Source organism: Globicephala melas, chromosome 1, assembly GCF_963455315.2.
Source record: "Globicephala melas chromosome 1, mGloMel1.2, whole genome shotgun sequence".
NCBI lineage: Eukaryota > Metazoa > Chordata > Mammalia > Artiodactyla > Delphinidae > Globicephala > Globicephala melas.
Genome location: NC_083314.1, coordinates 112,935,224 through 112,956,160, shown reverse-complemented (window position 1 = coordinate 112,956,160; position 20,937 = coordinate 112,935,224). Strand labels below are relative to the sequence as shown.

The following is a 20,937-nucleotide window of genomic DNA, read 5'->3' as shown; positions in this document are numbered from 1 at the left end:
CCAAAGTAAAAGGATTATAAAAGCCAAGCTGCTCTGGTTAAAAATATGCAGGAATTCTGCTTTGACTTATTGCTTTGTACTTGAAGCTTCTGAAATACTTTCACGGTATCTTAGATCTCAGAGAGAAGGACAGACATGTACACACACTCTCTTCTCTCTCTCTCCATCTCTCACCACATACACACACACACACCCCAAACCCAAACTGTTATTAAAGTCACATGACATAAAATTAGCATAAGTTCCTAAATGTTTATTTCCAATTTGTGCAGTCATCTTGTCCTGTACCAAAAACAAACACCTCACAGACCACACTTTAAGTAGCAATGTTCTATAGTAAACCAAACCTTAAAAGATGTTCCTAATCAAATCAGAACATCTGATATACTAAGAAAGAAGTCAGACACTTACTTCTTATCAAAAAATGTTGAATTTTCTTTCCTTTTGGTGAATCCATTGGGTAGAAGTTTTAAGTTAATACCTTGCTTTCGAGCACGATTTTTCATAAAGTACATCTAACAACCAGAAACAAATAGGCAAATTAATATTAAAATGCCTTAAATTCCAAAAGCACGTAAAACAATGTTCAAAACATAATAGTTAAGATTTATTGAGTACTTATGTTTCACAAACTGCCCTAAACAGCAATGCCTCATTTAATCCTCACAATACTATGAGGCAGGTACTATTATTACTCCCATTTCTGCTATTTCAGCTATTTCTGAGACGTAAAGCCTACATTCAAATCCAGGTCTGTCTAATTCCAGAGCCTGTGATTTTAACCATATACTCTATAAGCCAAAAGAAGAATTTTATGGGGATTTAAAAAATACAGGTTTTAGCAATCACAGGGATTACCTATACAGTTCTTTCTTTTTTTACTGATGGTTTCATACCATAGTTAGCTATATATATATATATGCCTGTTTCTATTACTAGTCAGGTAGCTTCATTCAGGGAGGAACTATGGCACTGCCTAGTACAAGGCTTAACTTAATGTAGCCACTGATGTAGGATGTACAAAATGGGATATGAGAATTCTAGCTCTGACATGTGTTCTCCATGGATCATGTAGGTTGGTTGAGCCCATGCTAGCCCATGAAATGATTTGCCTTGCTTGTTTGGTTAACACAGTCTTAAACCTTCAACTTGGTTTACGATAGTCCAGATGTGCAATGTTCTTAGGTACCTGGTAGAATAAAGGAAGGCCTGTTTCTTCTAACTTTCAAAAAATTCCCACAAATAATATTTAAAGGAAAAAAAAAAAGCAGTACTCAACAAAAAACAAAAAAGTATAAACAATATAAGAAAACAAGGCTCAGTGTACTGGAACCAAAAGAGAAAAAAGATGTAGCTGAGAGAGCTCCCTATATATTCAGACACTAAAAAAATCATACACAGATTACAGAACTGCTCTGCAAAATTTAAAGGAATAAAAGAAAGCCTGAAAATATGTGCAGTGAAGAGAAACTATAAAAAGTGACTCAGCAGATATTTAAATAAGCCAAACTAAAATTTTGCATTAGAGATAAAAAAGATGACAAAATCAGGAGAGGTTAAGGGGTAAGTGTGATATAGGGAGAAGGCCTAAGCCACATTTAATGGTAGTTTTAGAAGAAGAGAGAATGAATAAAGCACAAGTAATATTTTAATAGAAATGAGCTGATAATTTCCTATAATTGTTGAAAGACACTCCACTGATTCAATAAATCTAATAATTCTCAAGTAAGATAAATAAAAAGAAAGGTGCATTTTCACAGTATAGTAAAAAATGCAGAAGACCAACAATAAAAAGAATGCATTCAGAGAAAAAATATTTCAAAGGCAGTTAAAAATGACAAATGACTTTACAACAATAAAAATGGAAGCCATAGACAATGGAAGAGTAATTCTGAACCCAGAATTCTATAGACAAAAATCATTTAAGAGTGATTTAAATGCCAATAGAGTAATCTAAGAGGTGGCAACCAGCAAACTCTCTCTAAAGGACATTCTAAAAGATCTACTTGAGGTAGAAAGTGATCTCTCAGACAGAAAGTCTAAGATGATGGCAGAAAAAATAAAGAGCAAAGAAAGTGGGAAATATGAAGATAAACCAAAACAAACACTGACTGGATAAAACAGTAATTATTGTATGGAGATTGAAACAAAAACGACAATTTAAATACCTGAAAACAATACGAAAAGTCAGTAGAGCATTAAATGGAATTTAAGTGTTCTAAGGTAACTGCTGGCAAACTAGGGCCAAATCCTGCCTGCTGCCTATTTTTATAAACAAATTTTGTTGGAATACAGCCCTGTGCATTTGCTTATGTATTATTCATGGCTGCTTTTTTGCTACAGTGGCAGAGTTGAGTAGTTGTGACAGAAACCATAAGGTTTGAAAAAAAGGTTTACTATCTGACTCTTTACAGAAGAAGTTTGCCAACTCCAGTTCTAAGGTCATTGCATTGTTTAAGTACTGGCTTAAGGTACTGATTAACTTTAGATACTGATAAATGAAGTATGCATGCAATGTCTAGCCTAACCAATGAAAGGATAGAAAAAGGATATATAAGTTCTAAACTGATAAAAGAAAAATTCAAATGATAAGAAATTACTCAATTAGTCCAAAAGACAAGAAGAAAAAGAACAAAACAAAACAAAGCAAGTGGAGAAATAGCACAAGTAAGGTGACACATTTAAAGTCAAATATATAGGTAATTTTATTAAAAAGTAAATGAATTTGATGATTCAGTTAAAAGTTCCAGACTGTCAGAATGGAGAAAAACTGGAACCCAATTATATGGTACTTTGAAAAGGTACACCCAGAACATAAAGATACAAAAAGGCCTAAAGTAAAAGTAAGGGACAAAATACACCATGCAAATACCAACCAAAGGACTGAAATAGTTCAATACCAGATAAAGTACACAAAAAGCTTGAGACAAAAAGGGTCACATCATAATGCCAGAGGTTAAATACACCAAGAATTTCCTGAAGTATGCATCTAATAATTTAGCCTTAAAGCATATGAAGCAAAGCTAACTGAACCACAAGGAGAAACATACAAATCCTTTTGATTTTATCTATTGGGAAATGTTAACACACCTCTCTCAGTAACTGATAGAAAAACAGACAAAAAACAAAAAAAACCCAGTAGCACTATAAATAATTTGAACAACATAATTAACAAATCTGACCTAAAAGGAATATATTTAGAATACTAGATTTAGCAAATGCAGAATAATTTTTCTTTCCCAAGCAAACAGAGATTACAAAATCTGACCACATGCTGGGCCATAAACACAAGTCTTAACGTATTTTAAAAGAATGAACTCAGAAAAAAATATGTTCTCTGACCACAATGCAATTAAGCTAAAAATATAAAAGGATATAACAAAAGTCAAGAGGACACATTAACAAAATAGAAAAGGAATTCACAATAGCAACTGATCTAGAAAAGAAGAGGACACAAATAAGGATTATCACAAATGATAATACAACTTCTACAGACATGTAAAAGAAAATATGAAGAACTTTATGCCAATGCATTTGAAAATTTAGGTAAAATGGAAAAATTCTTAGAAAAATGTAGTCTACTAACAATGACTCAAGAAGACAGAGAAAACCTAAATAGTCCAATAAACAGTAAAGAATAAACTTCAGAAGCCCATTAATAAATTTTACCAAACTCCCATGGAAGAAATAATCCCAATGTTAGTTAATGTATCCAGGACCAAAATGGGAGCATTCCCAAATAATTTTATGAAACTAAAATCACAATGATATAGAAACCTAAGAATACCAAAAAGGAAAATCAGAAGTCATTTCACTCATGGACAGAAATGCAAAAATGAATGAATGGATAATGTGTACATATACATAATACAACTGAATTCTGCAAAGTATAAAAAGCAGGGTATGATAATAATATACCATGCAAGTTTAACTTACAATAGAAAATTGATTAAAGGATTATTATTCATACTAGAATATTATATATTAAAAGAAGAAATAATCAAATACAGAAAAAGCATTTGATAAAATATAACCACCATTCATGTTAACATCTGTTAGCAAACTAGGAACAGAACTTCTTTAATCTAAATATCAAACTGTATCTACAAAAAATTTAAAAGCAAACATCATGGTGAAATCTTGAAACTTTTCCCTCTATGATCAGGAGTTATGAAACAAAGATGTACAGAACAGTTAATATACCAGGCCCGAGACTGTTATCCTTAGAAAGTTCTGTTGGCAAGATTGGCTCTTGGCTGGTGTCTGGGAACTTGACTGACTGGTAAATGGACCCAACACTGACATAAAACTTTTCCTAAAATGATAAGAGTGGTTCACTGTGCTGAAATTGCACGAAAATGTGGTTTTATCTGCTTCCCTTCTGGGAGTATGGAATTTGGCAAGTGCTAGGGCGAGGGTGTTTCTGCGATCAGCCCCCAATAAAAACCTTGGGCAGTGAGTTTCCCTGGTAGACAATAACTTCAAACATTAATTATCATAACCCATTGCCCGAGGAATTAACTGCGTACGATGTGACTCCAATAGAAGAGGACTTTGGGAAGCTTGTGGCTGGATTCCTACAGACTTTGCCCCATATACTTTTTCCTTTTGCTAATTTTGCTCTGTATCCTTTCACTGTAATAAATTTTAGCCATGAGTACAACTGTATGTTGCATCCTGTGAATCCTTTCAGCAAATCATCAAACCTAGGGATGCACCTCTACTTACAACATAAATATCTACTATCATCAGCACTATTTGACATTCTTGGAAGTCCTAGCTATACCAAATAAGGCAAGAAAAAGAGATAAAAGAACAAGGACAGAAGGATAGAAACAAATTGTGGTGAACCGTTTATAGAGAAAATCTCAAAGAATCTATAGATGAGGTATTGGGACAGACTTTAATATGGTTACTACTATAAAATAGACAACAAAAATATCTCATTCCTAAATACCAGCAAAGAGATAATAAAACATTAAAAAGAAAACACTACTTAAAATAGTATGAAAAAATAAAGTGCCCAAGAATAAATCTAATAAGAAATATACAAGACCTTCACTGAGAAAGTTGTAGAGATGTTAAAGAACCAAATAAATGCAGAGATACAACAGTCAAGGATTTAAACATTCAATGCTGTAAAATCCAATCACTCAAGTAACTCTACAAAATAAATGCAACCCCAATCAAAATTCCCAGGTGGGGAAGGTAGGACTGTACAATCAATAGGCTGATTTTTCATATTTGTATAAAATTACAAAGAGCCACAGCCATATTTTAGAAAATACTCCAGAAAATATTCTAGAAAAATGGCTATATTCTAAAAAATGAATGAAGTGGGAGGACTTACTTTTTCAGTGAGTTTCAGTAAAAGACTACAATAGTTTAGAGTATTGAGCATTGGTGTGGATAGATAAGAGGACCACCAGAATGAACAGACAGGCCAGAAACTGACCCAAGCATATATGGATGCTTGATATATGACAAAGATGGTCCTGCAGTGCAGTAGGGAAAGGATGAATTTTTTCAATAAATGATGCTAGAAAAAGTAGATTATCCATGTGGAAAATTACATAGGACCTCCACTTGACATGCTAGACAAAAATCAATTCCATGTTTACAGACATAAATGGGAGATGCAACACTGTAAAGCTTTTAGAGAAGTTACAGGAGAATAGCTTCATAACAAGGTAGGGAAGGATTTCTTTATAAACTCATAAAACTATTAACTATAAAGGAAACATACAACAATTTTTACTACATGAAAATTAGGAACATCTGTTTACCATAAAACACTAAAGAGAGTAAAAAGACAAGCCACAGAATGAAAGAAGGAATTTACAACACATACAACCAACTAACAACTAGCATCTAAAAATACAAAGAATTACTACAAACCAGTAAGAAAAAACAACTGACGAATGAAAAGATGAACAAAAGGCTTAACAGGCATACCACAAAGAAGAATATCCAATTGGCCAATAAAATATTTGAAAGGTGCTCAATCTCTTTAAGAATCAGACTACAAATTAAAAACCATAATAAAATAACACAGCCATCAAATTGACAAAAACTCAGAAACTCTGACCAAGTCAAGTATTGGAGAGGATGCGACAACAGGTACACTTAAACACTACTGTGAGTATAAACTGGTATCACCACTTTGGAAAATGTTTTGGTAACGTATAGTCAAATTGAAGATATGCATACGCCACAACAAAGCAATTCAGCTTCTAGGTATAAACCCCAGAAAAACATATGTATAAGCAAACCACAATTCCTAAACAGAAGTGTTCACTGTTTCTAAAATTTAGAAAACCCAGAGTCCATTTATTACAGAAAATCCAGAAATAAGAATGGTTCAGGAAAGGGCATAAGCTGGTGGCAGGAACTTTTGAGAAGCTGGTAATGTTCTATTTTTGACCTAGGTGGTAGTTACATGGATGTTTACTGCATAATTATTCATTAAATTGTGTATTTCTGGACCTCCCTGGTGGCGCAGTGGTTAAGAATCCACCTGCCAATGCAGGGGACACAGGTTCGAGCCCTGGTCTGGGAAGATCCCACATGCTGCGGAGCAATTAAGCCTGTGCGCCACAACTACTGAACTTGCTCTCTAGAGCCCGTGAGCCACAACTACTGAGCCCGTGCACCACAACTACCGAAGCCCATGCGCCTAGAGCCTGTGCTCCGCAACAAGAGATGCCACCACAATGAGAAGCCCATGCACCGCAATGAATATTAGCCCCTGCTCGCCGCAACTAGAGAAAGCCCACGTGCAGCAATGAAGATCCAACGTAACCAAAAAAAAAAAGGTGTATTTCTATTTTATGCTTTTTTATATGCATGTCATATTTCACAAAAAAAATTTTAAAAAGTAATTTATCTTTTAAGTAGAATTTAATTATGTCTAATTAAGCTTGAGGGGAAAAAAAGACTTGGTGCATGGTAATTTTTCTTTCAGATGTGGGTAATGTCATGTCTGTACCAAAAACACCAATAAAATAAACTGTTTAAAAGGTACTAAAATTCTGCAACTCCAATACCAAAATGGTATTGAAAAATGAACATAATTCCATGATGTGATTTAATAATATTATTTTAGAACAATGGCTGTTGCAAAATACTTCAAATATGTAAGTTTTTAATTTTGCATAGTGCATAAGGAATGAAAAAGGGATGAAAGTATGAAAAGTATGAAAATTAAGTATATTAAAACAAGTCCTGTTAGCTCTTCCTTCAAAATTCAATTGGGAATTTTGAAGGAATTGGGAAGTGTAATCACTTCCCAATAATTCTAACAGCATCCTCTCTGACTAGAACCACAACAACAGCCTTATAACTGGTCTCTCAGCTTCCAATCTTCCACTCTTGCCTACTCAAGTCCACTTTCCAGAGAGCAGCAAGAGTGATCTTTCAAAAAGCAAACAGGCTCAATGTCCACCCATGGCTTCCATTTTTACTTCGAATACATTAGGAGCCCTCACTAGTTTCTTTAACCTCACATTCTACATGCTCCTCACTCAACTACGCTTGTCACCTTGCCCCTCTTTTAACTCCTCAAACACCCTAACTTCATCCCTGACTTTCTTCTTTTTTTTGCGGTACGCAGGCCTCTCACTGCTGTGGCCTCTCCCGTCGCGGAGCACAGGCTCTGGACCCGCAGGCCCAGCGGCCATGGCTCACGGGCCCAGCCGCTCCACGGCACGTGGGATCCTCCAGGACCGGGGCACGAACCCGTGTCCCCTGCATCGGCAGGCGGACTCCCAACCACTGCGCCACCAGGGAAGCCCCTGACTCATTCTTTACTTTTGTCTCTACCTGGAAAGTCTTTTTCCAAACCTTCACATGACTGCCTCTTTCTCATCATTCAGACTGCTGCTTAAATGTCATCTTTCAGAGAAGCCTTTCCTGACTACTGTATGGAAAATAGTACCCTTATAACACCCTCCTCCCCCAGCAAACAAACACCATTTTCATTTTCTTTAATTTCCTGTGTCCTATCTTCCAGATGCACTTAACGTAACCTGAAATTATATTTGTTCCTCTACTCATCTCCTGTCTCTCCTGCTACAATACAAGCTCCATGAGGAGAAGGACTTTGTTTTGGTCACTGCTGTATCCCTAGTAACTTAATATATTTGATGAGTGAAAAAAAAAAAAGAATCTAATTCATTAGAAGAAATTCTAACTGGAAGGGAGTAGAAGAAATACTTACATGTTTATTGCTTATTGGTCTTTTTAAGAAAGCATCTCTAGAAATATGGTCTGCTGTTCTTGCCACATCTTCCAAAAATCGATAATCTACAAATATCGAAATAGAAAAATAAACAAATGATATATGCCAATGGCCAGGAAGCATCAATCGGCTATGCAGAAGATGGCTTACCACTTAGGAGATTCATTTCAGAAAACTGTTGCATTGAAACATATGCAGTTTTATCTCGAACTCCATTACATGTCAGTTCTGCTTTGTGTTTCTTTACACAGGGCAAACTGAAGAGACAAAAGAGGAGGTACTTTTACACTTTGAGGTAAAAAGGATACAGGCAGAGATAACAGGGTAGGAAATGACATACATACCTGCAGGAATAGCGCATACAACGTGGACATCTGTACTTTGCTTCTTCTGTACCACAAGTTTCACATCTACAAAAGCCCACATGAAACTTGATAAGTTATCAAATATTAATTTTACATGTTTATTTATAAACTTTTAATGCTGAGTCAATTACTCATCACAATCAATTTACAGACATGTAATCATAGTGAATAAAGTAGATGCAAGTAACTCTTAAGAAATACTTGATAACTGTCAAACATCATTAGAAAATTCTCCTCTAGGAAATGACAACTACATTTACAATGTTGTTACTGATATGTAATTCAAGAAAACACGTATTAAATTTAAAAAAATCATCTCACTTTGACTTCCTTTCCTACTATAATCTGAGAATGAGATCATTCGATATTTTAACTTTTAACTATTGACACTGTTAACAATTGTGTGCGTGCACATACCCAGAAGTCCAATCCATGAGCTATGTTTATTTATCTCAAAGGCAGACACACCAGAAAAAGATATAAGACCCAGGCAAATTTAGAGAGTAGCAGTTGAATCTTTCTTTCTCAACTCCTCACCCAACCTAGAATGGGCGTCAAAATAATCTAGAAATGCTATTATCCAGCATCTGTCTTCAACTGTTCTTTTAGGATCTTGGGATACTGACAATCAAACTACAGCTACTTCTGTTTTAAAGTGTTCGAGACAGTGATAATCCCAAGAAACTGACTACTCTTATTTCCTATGCTGCCTCATTATCACACTATAAGGAAATTAAATCAAAAGCAATAAATGTTCATAGTACCCATAGAGAAACTAGACAGTTGGGTGAGTTCAAGTGTATTTTGTCTAATTTTAACTTACTCCACTTTATCCTTGTTGGTTTTATTAGACTTTTCCTCACACCTATCCTCTCTCAAAAGAATACTGAGCCAAGAGCATATTAAGTCAAGCCAGATTCTGGTACAAGGGCTTTCTGGCCCCAAGAATTTTCACTTCCTAACTTGGCCACTGGACACTAGTACCAACCTCACATATTTTCACTGAATTTATTGTCATCTGACAAAACCCTCCCTTCCCAACCGCCCTCCCCCCCATCATTCAGGCTCCAGTGACCCAAACTGGCACTTATTTATCATTATTCCACACCCTTCTGGTAGTGTAATTTCTTTCAGTCTAGACAACAGAGAATTCCACAGCTTTATTGCCCCAATGGAAATCTCCTTGCCCTACCTTGACATGGCCAGTTTCCGCTTGGAGCCCACTGGGGGATTTATCTGAGGCTCTTCTTTCACCTTTGTATCATCCATCACTTCTTCTTTAGGGAAATACTTCTCTTCTTTTACACACACTTCATCCATTATTTCCTCCTTCTTTACGTTCTGATCAAGAAACATCTCCTCCCCTTTAATCTTCAAGCTATCTTTCTTCTCTTCCTTCACTTCCAGCCAGTCTATCACTTCTTCCTTCACCTTCACTTTCTCTTCCTTTAGCTCTGGTTCTTCCACTTTCTCTTCTTTTAGCATCAAACTACTATCCGTCTCCTGCTTCACCTCCAACGTGCCTGGTTTTTCCTCTTTCACCTCAGGCCCATCCTCCACCTCCTGCTTTACCCACTGGTCATTCCGCATACCTTCTTCCATTTCTGACCAGTCCATTACTTCTTGCTTCACAACTGCTAGGTCCACTCGCATCTCCTCTGCCCTTGGTCCATTTCCTTCTTCCCCTTCCCCTGTCTTCCCCATTCCGGTCGGTCCATTCCCCGCCTCTCCACTGCCGGCCTCCTCGGTCCCTACTGTGCCCCTGGCTCTCTCTCCATCTGACTCGAGACTTAGCCGCGCCCCTTCAGCTCCACTCTGGAGACCTCTTCCCGACGTCTCCTCATTTTCAGCAGCAAAATCCATCAGCTCAAGATCCTTGACCTCCGTTGCCACTCTGTCCTTCAATATGGCTGGTCCACGCCAATAGGAATGAACTTCTGGCTACAACACCGACAGCGGCCCACGTGTGGATCAGAGAAGCAGCAAGCAGAAAACGCCGATCCGGCGCGTCTGTCCAAACAGTCGTAAAGCAACGCTTCCGCACATTGCCGCTTCACGACTCGTGGAGCTCTTTACGGCTTGCTGCAGTCCGGCACAGATCCTACGGGATCCGCGTGAGGCTACGCCCACTGTCATCCCGCCTTCGGGGCGGGGTTTCGCCACACCCTTCCCTTGGGGAGGCCGCGCCCTATGCACGTGGCCACACGCTTCCGCTTAAAGAGAGCGTCTCCGCGCCGGGGGGCGGAGAAGCGGGACCCTCACAGCTTTGTAATTGGAAGGCCACCGTAATCTGTTCTGAACTTGCATGAAAATGGAAGAAACACCTGATATTACGCCTCTCCACGCTTCAGTTTCTTCAGCAGTACTCCAGAGACGATGGTATTACAAATCTTTTGGTTTATTTTGATGATTAAGTGTAATCATGCATGGAAATAAGCTAGCAGTGATGAAACTCAACATATGGTCGCTATTATTACTGGGAATCCTGATAGGTTTCAGGTAGGAAAGAGGGCATTAACTTTAATTCTTTCACTTCTTTGTCCGTAACAGCCGGCATCAGCCAGTTCCCCATTTACAGCATCTTACAAGATTCTCTCTAAGAGAGAGAATATATATATATATAGAGAGAGAGAGAGAGAGAGAGAGAGAGAGAGAGAGAGATGTTAAAGAACCAAATAAAAGCAGAGATACAACAGTCAAGGATTATATATGTATATATGTGTATATATATATATATCACATATTTAAAGACTGGGCCAAAAATTCAACCCCCAGGACTAGAACATCTTAAAAAAAACCCAAAACACAGAAAACAAAAACTAGCCTGGCATCCGTTTCAGTTACTTTTGAAAATTAATATTACATACTGAGCATTAGGCATTTTCACCTAATCTTTACATAATGTCTGTGAGATTCCTATTTTTCTCTCTGCATAAGGAGACTTCAAAGAAATGGATTTTTAGCTGTGGGCTGCTTTGTGCCAATCCCTCAAATCCTGTTATGGTTTGCAGGGCATTTAACTGTTATCACTCATTCACATGTTCATCAGGGAATGGGAATTTTGATGGGTGAGCAGAATGAGGAAATTTTGAAACCTTAGTTGGGGCTCCACTGATACTGTAGCGCTGGAAGGAGCATTGAAGTAAGTTGGGAAAGTTTCGTAAAATTTTTTTATGGGTTATGAGGAAGAGGCTTGCAAAGGAGTCATATGGACAGTGTTTTGTCAGTATACTTAGAGGTGCCAGCTACCCATGGAGTCAAAAAGAGCCTGACTGATAACCCTGTTACCGACCAGGATTCTTGGATTCCTTAATCAATAGAAATTGATAGAGGCCAGATAAGAAAATCAGGCAAGAGTTTATTGGGACTAGTGCTGCAGCACAAGGGAGCGAAAACAAATAACAGGTGCCTTTGTTGGCCCTTGGGGTGGGGGTGGGGCAGGAGGGAGCTGGTTCCTTTACATGCGGTGAGGATAGGGGTGGGTCAGGGGTCCACCTGAGGGGTGGCTTAGGTGGTCTGCCTATCTCCTTGGTGGTGCTGTGTGCAGGGTGCAAGTGCAGTACCCTGCTTTTGCTGCAGACTCCTGAGAAGTGGCAGTTGGGTTTTTGGTCTTTTTGTATCTTGTTGTTTTTAATTTGCCCCACCTGCACCTGCACACAGTTATTTTTAGTCCCTTATAGTTTCTTTGTATTCTGTTACTCTTTGTCCAGGTGCAAGCACTGCAGCAAAGGGTCCCAGGTTCCACCTGTCTCAGATTTGCAGGCCAGATTACATGTTTATACTAGGAATAGGGGCTAAATGACAGAAAGAATCCATGTGGCTTTGCTAAAGACAACATTTGGGGCATGAGAACAAGAGGAAGTGTTTATTCCCATGAGAATAACGGATGTCTATTTAAAATCACAGAGAAAGTTGTGAAACTACAAATCAGACACCAGAAGCAAAAACGCTTTGGGGTATTTTGGATATTTGTCATTTTCCTACATTTGTTCTTGTAATCTGTGTGTTTTTTTCACACTCACTGGAGGGAATATCGTTAAACCAGTAAGGATTCTTGAGAGTATCACAGCTAGTCAATTAACTAAGTTAAACAATCAACACTTTAGGACTGTAGTTTTGATGGAGGTATCAGAGGTTGTGGTGATGTTGTTAAATGGCAGTTTTGAAGGAAAAGGGGAACTTGAGTGGTCCTGCCGGAGAGAACTTTGGGTTTTTGGAGTATAGAGCAAGGGTATTGCCTGCAGGGACAGACATGGCAGGGATGGGGGGATGGAGTTATTTGGGGGGCTATCGTTGAATTCCTATCCAGTTCCTCAAACCCCTTTCCCTCCCTTTTCTACCTCAGTGGAGTAGAGGGACAAGCCCAGCTCCTGCAGTATAGGATTAAACTTTCATGCCATCCTCTATCATCTCTGTCTCCCAGCCCTGCACCAGGCATCCATGGTGCAGCTCTCCTACTCACTTTGGGAGCTGGCCCTTTGCCGAAATCATAGTTAAGTTCAATTTAACAGCTAGAAAGCTGGGGATACTTTCTAGGAAAGCATCTAAGCTAAACTGAAATACCATGTGAGGTGTATATTATGGACGGTTAAAACCATTTTGGTGGCTCAGCAGGCAGTGTGTAATCAGCTGTCTGGTTGACTGTAGGGTAAAGATTAGGAGGTCCTTTCCTGATCACTTAATGGACAGGTAAGAAAGTGAAGACCCAGAGAAATAAAATGATTTGCTCAAGATTACGTGGCTACTAATGGCAGTACTCTAACAGAAAATTAATGATCTGGTCAAAGCCTTTGTTCGCACCTGAGCCTGGTTAAAATAAAGGCTGGAAAGTGGAAGTGCAGCTGGGCCCACACAAGAGGCAGGAACCAGAAAGCCTGGAAGCCTGAATTTTATCTTGTGGGCATGTGTTGTGATGGGTTGCATGTTGGGTTACTGAGAAACAGATGCTGATAGGAGTTATTAGGGTTCAATGCCTGTGAAAGGAAGGAGGAGGAAGCAGGATAGGTCAAAGAGAGAATTTAAGATGTGATGCAGGTCTGACAAATCCTTGGCCAACTTGCCGGGTAACTCTGGAGAAAGCGTTTTCTTTCGAGTGTCCTGCATCAGGCGGAACTGCTCCATGCTTTATATCTGATCCCACTCAGTCACCTGATGCAGGCTGCCCCAGAAAGGGCGTGATCTTGGGCAGTAGGCTTCTCTGCAGGTGGAGCTGACAGCTGGAGGCTGATGACTGCACTTCTTGTGGCTGCGTATCAAGCTCTTTGAAGGGGGATCTCAGTGGCACCTCTCCATGGCTACCACAGTGTGAATGTGTGCTTGCCTCGGTGGCCACAGGGCCTTTTGTCACTGAATCAGCTTCGTTCTTCTTTCTTTAAGGCCAGTTGTCTCTCTTTTCCATGTACCTTGTTAAGAAATACAGCCACTCCACAACCCCCGGGTTTATATATCCTCAGTGCGTGTAGTCATGGAGACTCACTATTGTCTAATTCCAAATGTCTGGGGAAGAGTCTGATTGGATAAGCAAAGTAAAGGGGGTAGGATCTCTTAGTGTAAACATGATTGTGGAGTTGTCAAGGAAGACCAGTTTGATCTGGGCAGTGTTCTCTGATGACAATGGGAAAAGTACTGGGTTTAAGTCTCCAAGCTACGTGCTACTAGCTATTAGTAGCCACTAGTTGTGTGACCACGCCACATCTAATTTGGTTTCTTCATCTGTAAAATGGAGATAGTTATACCTATTTAACAGAGCTGTTTTGAGAAATTAAATGAGAAAATGTATGTGAGCTTTTAAACAGTAAAGCATTTTGTAATTATAAGTATTATTTTCCTCATTCTACTAGTAATTTTGAAAGCTTCACTGGTAACAGCTTGTTTTCTCTTTCAGACTGTGGAGGACAAAGCTGAGATAATCACATTACCCAGTTCTCGGCACATTCTCACCATGTGCAACAATCCTTTCTTTAATGTTTTCGTCATTTGTCCATCTCCACTCTCATTACCCTCCCCCTCACTCTCATGCATTTGATATGGTTCCTTATGTAAACACGTCTTTGTGAAATACATAGTGTTGTTTTATTGTGTGTTATTTGTAACAGCTTCCTTGAGGTATAATTCACATAAAAATACACCTATTAAAAAGATACACCTATTATAAACCTACCTAACTTTAAATTTATGGAGTTGTGCAACCATCACAACTGTCCAGTTTTAGAACATTTCCATCTTCGCCCCAAATTCCATTGTTTCCATTTGCAGTCAATCTCTGTTCCCAGGCAACCATTGATCTGTTTCCTTTCTGTATAGATTTGCCTTTCTTGGAAGTGTCATATGAAATCATACAATATGTGGTCTTTTGAGTTTGGCTTCTTTCATTTAGCATAAAGTTTTTGAAGCTTACCCATGTTGTAGCATGTATTGGTAGTTTGTTCCCTTTTTATTTCTGCATAATATTCCATTGTATAGATATATCACATTTTGTTCATTCCTTTACTAGCTGATGGACATTTGGGTTGCTTCCAGGTTTGGTATTATGAATAATTCTGCTTCCACATTCACATATAAGTCTTTGTGTATACATATATATTCATTTCCCTTGAGTAGATAGGTACTTGGGAGTGGAATTTCTGGGCCATGTAGAAAGTTTATGTTTAATTTTTTAAGGAATAGTCAAACTGTTTCCCAAAATAGCTATTCCATTTTACATTCCCACTGGCAAAGTATTAGGGTTCCAGTTTCTCTGCATTTCTTGCCCGAATTTGGTATGGTCAGTCTTTTTGATTATGGGTATATAGTGGTATCTCATTGTGAATTTAATTTGCATTTTCTTAATAACTAGTAATGATGTTGAGTATCTTTTCATGTGCTTACTGGTCATTTGTATGTGAAATGTTTATTAGTGAAATGTTTATTCAAATCTTTTGCCTATTTTTTCTTATGTTATCTTTTACTTTTTAAGTTTAAAAAATTTTAAAAATGTAATACAATTTTACAAGGTTATTTTCCATTTAGTTATTACACAGCATTGGCTGTATTCCCTGTGTTGGTACAATACATCCTTGAGCCTGTTTGTACCTCGCACTCCCCAACTCTTATATTGCCCCTCCTGCCCCCGCCAACCCAAGTGGCTACCAGTAGCTTGTTCTCTATATCTGTGAGTCTTCTTTTGTGTTATGTAATAGCGGCGGGGCGAGCGCACAGCTATTAGCCCACGACCGTTAGCGCTTGGCGGGTTAGAGGTCCCACTCTGCCAACAGTCTTCATGCAGTGTTCCTCGGGGCAGAGAGTGCCGTGAGAGGCGGATCTTGGCCTTCTCCTCGGGGCCCTCCAGGCTCCCTGGCCTTGGGCCGGCGGGTGAGCTGGGGAGCCGGGGACAGGCTGAGTGCTGTGTCCTGCAGGGCTCCAGAGCCCTCACCACAGCCACCCACTGGCCGGACCCAGGCCTTGAAGCAGCAGCGACCCTCTCCCCCATCCCCACCTCTGCGACCTAACGGTGGCAGGCGTGACCATGGGTCGCAGTCCGGGAAATCCGGCACCCGTTTGGGTGGCCTGAGGAGCCTGAGGGCCAGTTGAGTCCTGGGCACTTTGCTCCCTCACTGGTGATGGCTGGGCAGGGTCTGGGACTTGGCCCTGAGGGCGCCACCAACTGAGATCTGCCTCCCCAGCTGCATCTGGGCACTGGACGAAGGCTCCTGGGCAGGGTAACCAGACCGCGAAGGGACCCCTTCCTTTTAGACAGGGCTTGGACCTCGGAGGTCAAAAGTTGAACCTTGGGTCCTTGCCCTTTCTCGTCAGAACAGAGAATAACCTTTGTTTCAGTGGAGGTTTACAGGAACATCATGACCTATGACCTGACCTCAAAAACGAAGGATCTGACACCAAGAAGTTTGCAACAACTAACCACGCCCCTCCCTCACCTTTCCTATAAAAGGCTTTGCTAGAAGCTTTCGGGGAGTTTGGGGTTTTTAAGGCCTGAGCCATCCGTCTCCTTGCATGGCCTTGCTTTCTCTGCTCCAGACTCCAACATTTTGATATTGTTTGGCTTCACGCTGTGTTGGGCACATGGACTTGGATTGAGTAACAGTTATATTCACTAGTTTGTTGTATTTTATAGATTCCACATATAAGTGATATCATGCATTATCTGTCTTATTTCACTTAGCATAATGCCCTCCAAGTTCATCCATGTTCCTGCAAATGGCAAAATTTCGTTCTTTTTTATGGCTGAGTAGTATTCCATTGTAAAGACATACCGCCTCCTCTTTACCTGTTCATCTGTTGATGGACCCTTAGGTTGCTTCCATATCTTGGCAATTGTAAATAATGCTGCTATGAACATTGGGATGCATGTGTCCTTTCAAATTAGTGTTTTTGTTTTCTGCAGATATATACCCAGGAGTGGAATTGCTGGGTCATATAGTACTTCTATTTTTAGTTTTTTGAGAAACCTCCATACTGTTTTCCACAGTGACTGTGTGAATTCATATTCCCACCAACAGTGTACATAAGTTTGTTTGTTTTTTGTTGTTTTTGAATTGCTTAGTTTTAATTGAATGAATTCAGAATTGGGAGACTTTTTCCAAAAAATATGTGAAACTTACGCCTAAAATTCAAGGCTTTTTAGAGCCTTAGAGTTATGGTTTTTCTTTTCTCATTCTCAATGTGTCCCTCTCTCTCTCTCTCTCTTTTTTTCTGTCTCTCTGATTCTGGATTTTTTACATAACCATTTATGCATAAAGTTTTGAGCCAGGAGAAGGTAAAAAACGTTGTGGAATTCTTGGAGGTCCTTAGAATGCTATGGGTTGCTAGAGTTCAAAGTAGTTGTCTCTACTGAAATGGACAAAGTGAGACATTCTTTTGGCTTATCCGGAGGGTATGCATGGATTAAGTGTGATCATAGTATAGTAAAACTGTTTATTTTTAGATACATCTAAATGAATATTACCCTTCTGAGTAGTCAACTAGGGATTGCATATACTTATTTTTCTTGATGCTGTTGTTTAAAAATAGGTTTTATAACTTTTTTCTTAGATTTATCTTCTGGAATAGTTTGAATCAAGATAAAGCTTGTTTCACATATTGTTTTTGATATTTTTTTAACATTTTTATTTTATATTGGAGTAGAGTTGATTTACAATGTTGTGTCAGTTTTAGGTGTACAGCAAAATGATTCAGTTATACATATATGTATAATTCTCTTTTTCAGATTCTTTTCCCATATATATTATTAAAGAATATTGAGTAGAGTTCCCTGTGCTATACAGTAGGTCCTTGTTGAGCATGTATTTCATATATAGTAGTGTGTATATGTTAATCCCAAACTCTTAATTTATCCCTCCCCCCACCTTTCCCCTTTGGTAAACGTGTTTGTTTTCTATGTCTGTGAGTCTGCTTCTGTTGTGTAATTAAGTTATTTTGTATCTTTTTTTTTTAAGATTCTACATATAAGTGCTATTATATGATATTTGTCTTTCTCTGTCTGACTTGCATAACTATAATAATCTCTAAGTCCATCCATATTGCTGCAAATGGCATTATTTCATTCTTTTTTATGTCTGAGTAATAGTCCATTGTATATCTGTACCACATCTTCTTTATGCATTCCTCTGTCAATGGACACTCAGGTTGCTTCCATGTCTTGGCTATTATAAATAGTGCTGCAATGAATATTGGGGTGCATATATTTTTTCAAAGCATGATTTTCTCCAGATGTATGCCCAGAAGTGGGATTGCTGGATCGTATGGCAACTGTGTTTTTAGTTTTTGAAGGAACCTCCATACTGTTCTCCATAGTGGCTCTACCAATTTACATTTCCACCAACAGTGTAGAAGGGTTCCCTTTTCTCCACACCCTGTCCAGCTTTTATTGCTTGTAGACTTTTTGATGATGACCATTCTGACTGGTGTGAGGTGATACCTCATTGTAGTTTTGATTTGCATTTCTCTAATAAGTAGTGATGTTGAGCATCTTTTCATGTGCTTTCTGGCCATCTGTATGTCTTCTTTGGGCAAATATCTATTTAGATCTTTCACCCATTTTTTGATTGGGTTTTTTTTGTTTTTTTGATATTGGGCTGCATGAGCTATTTGTATATTTTGGAGATTAATCTCTTGTCAGTTGCTTCATTTGTATTTTCTCCCATTCCATGGGTTGTCTTTTTGTTCTGTTTATAATTTCCATTGCTATGCAAAAGCTTTTAAGTTTAATTAGGTCCCATTGGTTTATTTTTGTTTTTATTTTCATTACTCTAGGAGGTAAATCCAAAAAGATATTGCTGCAATTTATGTCAAAGAGTGTTCTGCCTATGTTTTCCTCTAAGAGATTTATAGTATCTGGCCTTACATTTAGGTCTTTAATCCATTTTGAGTTTATTTTTGTGTATGGTGTTAGAGAATGTTCTAATTTCTTTCTTTTACATGTAGCTGTCCAGTTTTCCCAGTACCACTTATTGAAGAGACTGTCTTTTCTCCATTGTATAGTCTTGCCTCCTTTGTTGTAGATTAATTGACCATAGGTACATGAGTTTATTTCTGGGCTTTGTATTCTGTTCCTTTGATCTATAAGTCTGTTTTTGTGCCAGTACCATACTGTCTTGAATACTGTAGCTTTATAGTATAGTCTGAAGTCAGGGAACCTGATTCCTCCAGCTCCATTTTTCTCTCTCAAGATTGCTTTGGCTATTTGGGCTCTTTTGTGTTTCCATACAAATTTTAAGATATTTTCTTTAGATCTGCATAAAATGCCATTGGTAATCTGATAGGAATTGCATTGAATCTGTAGATTGCCTTGGGTAGTATAGTCATTTTGACAATATGAATTATTCCAATCCAGGATCATGGTATACCTTTCCATCTGTTTGTGTAATCTTCGATTTCTTTCATCAGTATCTGAGTACAGGTCTTTTGCTTCCTTAGGTAGGTTTATTCCTAGGTACTTTATTCTTTTTGATGTGATGGTATAAGGGATTGTTTCCTTAATTTCTCTTTCTAATCTTTTGTTGTTAGTTATAGAAATGTAACAGATTTCTGTGTATTAATTTTGTATCCTGCAGCTTTACCAAATTCATTGATGAGCTCCAGTAGTTTTCTGGTGGCATCTTTAGGATTTTCTATGTGTAGTATCATGTCATCTACAAACAGTGACTGTTTTACTTGTTTTCCAATTTGGATTCCCTTTGTTTCTTTTTCTTCTCTGATTGCCATGGTTAGGACTTCCAAAACCAGGTTGAATAAAAGTGGCAAGACTGGCATCCTTGTCTTGCTCCTGATCTGAGAGGAAATGCTTTCATTTTTTCACCATTATGTTAGCTGTAGGTTTGTCATATATGGCCTTTATTATGTTGTTGGTATGTTCCCTCTGTGCCCACTTTCTGGAGAATTTTTATCATAAATGGGTATTGAATTTTGTCAAAAGCTTTTTCTGCATCTATTGAGATGATCATATGTTTTTTATTCTTTAGTTTGTTGATGTGGTGTGTCATACTGTTTAATGTGCAGTTGTTGAAAAATCCTTGAATGCCTGGGATAAATGCCACTTGATCATGGTGTATGATTGTTTTAACGTATTGTTGGATTCAGTTTTCTAGTATTTTGTTGAGGATTTTTGTGTTGTGTTCATCAGTGATATTAGCCTGTAATTTTGTGTGTTTGGTATCTTTGGTGTTGATATCAGGGTGATGGTGGCCTCATAGAATGAATTTGGAGTGTTCCTTCCTCTGCAATTTTTGGGAATATTTTTAGAAGGGTATGTTAATTCTTCTCTAAAAGTTTGATAGAATTCGCCTGTGAAGCCATCTGGTCCTGGACTTTTGTTTGTTGGAAGTTTTCAAATCATAGTTTCAATTTCAGTATTTGTGATTGGTATCTTCATATTTTCTATTTTTTCCTGTTTCAGTCTTGGGAGATTCTACCTTTCTAAAAATTTGTCCTTTTCTTCTAGGTTGTCCATTTTATTGGCATATAGTTGCTTGTAGTAGTCTCTTATAATCCTCTGTATTTCTGTGGTGCCTGCTGTAACTTCTCTTTTTTCATTTCTAAGTTTATTGATTTGAGACCTCTCCCTTTTTTTCCTTGGTGAGTCTAGCTAAAGGTTTAAGAATTTTTTTTTTTATCTTTTTGGAGAACCAGCTTTTAGTTTCATTGATCTTTTCTGTTGTTTTCTTCATCTCTATTTCGTTTATTTCTGCTCTGATCGTTATGATTTCTTTCCTTCTACTAACTTTGGAATTTTTGTTCTTTTTTTCTCTAGTTCCTTTAAGTGTAAGGTTAGGTTGTTTACTTGAGATTTTTCTTGTTTCCTGAGGTAAGACTGTATTGCTATAAATATCCCTTTTAGAA

General features: G+C 38.2%; 1 protein-coding gene and 1 long non-coding RNA gene across 6 annotated transcripts in view; one reads left to right on the top strand and one right to left on the bottom strand.

The window, feature by feature from the left end:
* Positions 1–10,667, bottom strand: part of ZNHIT6 (zinc finger HIT-type containing 6) — a 58,338-nt gene extending 47,671 nt beyond the window's left edge. The window contains exons 1-5 of the mRNA XM_030866114.3: positions 9,797–10,667; positions 8,584–8,649; positions 8,390–8,496; positions 8,219–8,304; positions 412–515 (exon numbers count right to left, since the gene is read on the bottom strand). Of these exons, the coding sequence (XP_030721974.1) occupies positions 412–515; positions 8,219–8,304; positions 8,390–8,496; positions 8,584–8,649; positions 9,797–10,467 (1,034 nt within the window). The 5' untranslated portion in view covers positions 10,468–10,667. The remainder of the gene's footprint in view (positions 1–411; positions 516–8,218; positions 8,305–8,389; positions 8,497–8,583; positions 8,650–9,796) is intronic.
* Positions 10,668–10,763: 96 nt separating this feature from the next.
* LOC132597668 (uncharacterized) overlaps positions 10,764–20,937 on the top strand; it is a 189,195-nt gene continuing 179,021 nt past the window's right edge. For all 5 annotated transcript variants that reach the window (XR_009564872.1, XR_009564869.1, XR_009564871.1 and 2 more), the window contains exon 1: positions 10,764–10,983. This is a non-coding gene — a long non-coding RNA (uncharacterized lncRNA). The remainder of the gene's footprint in view (positions 10,984–20,937) is intronic.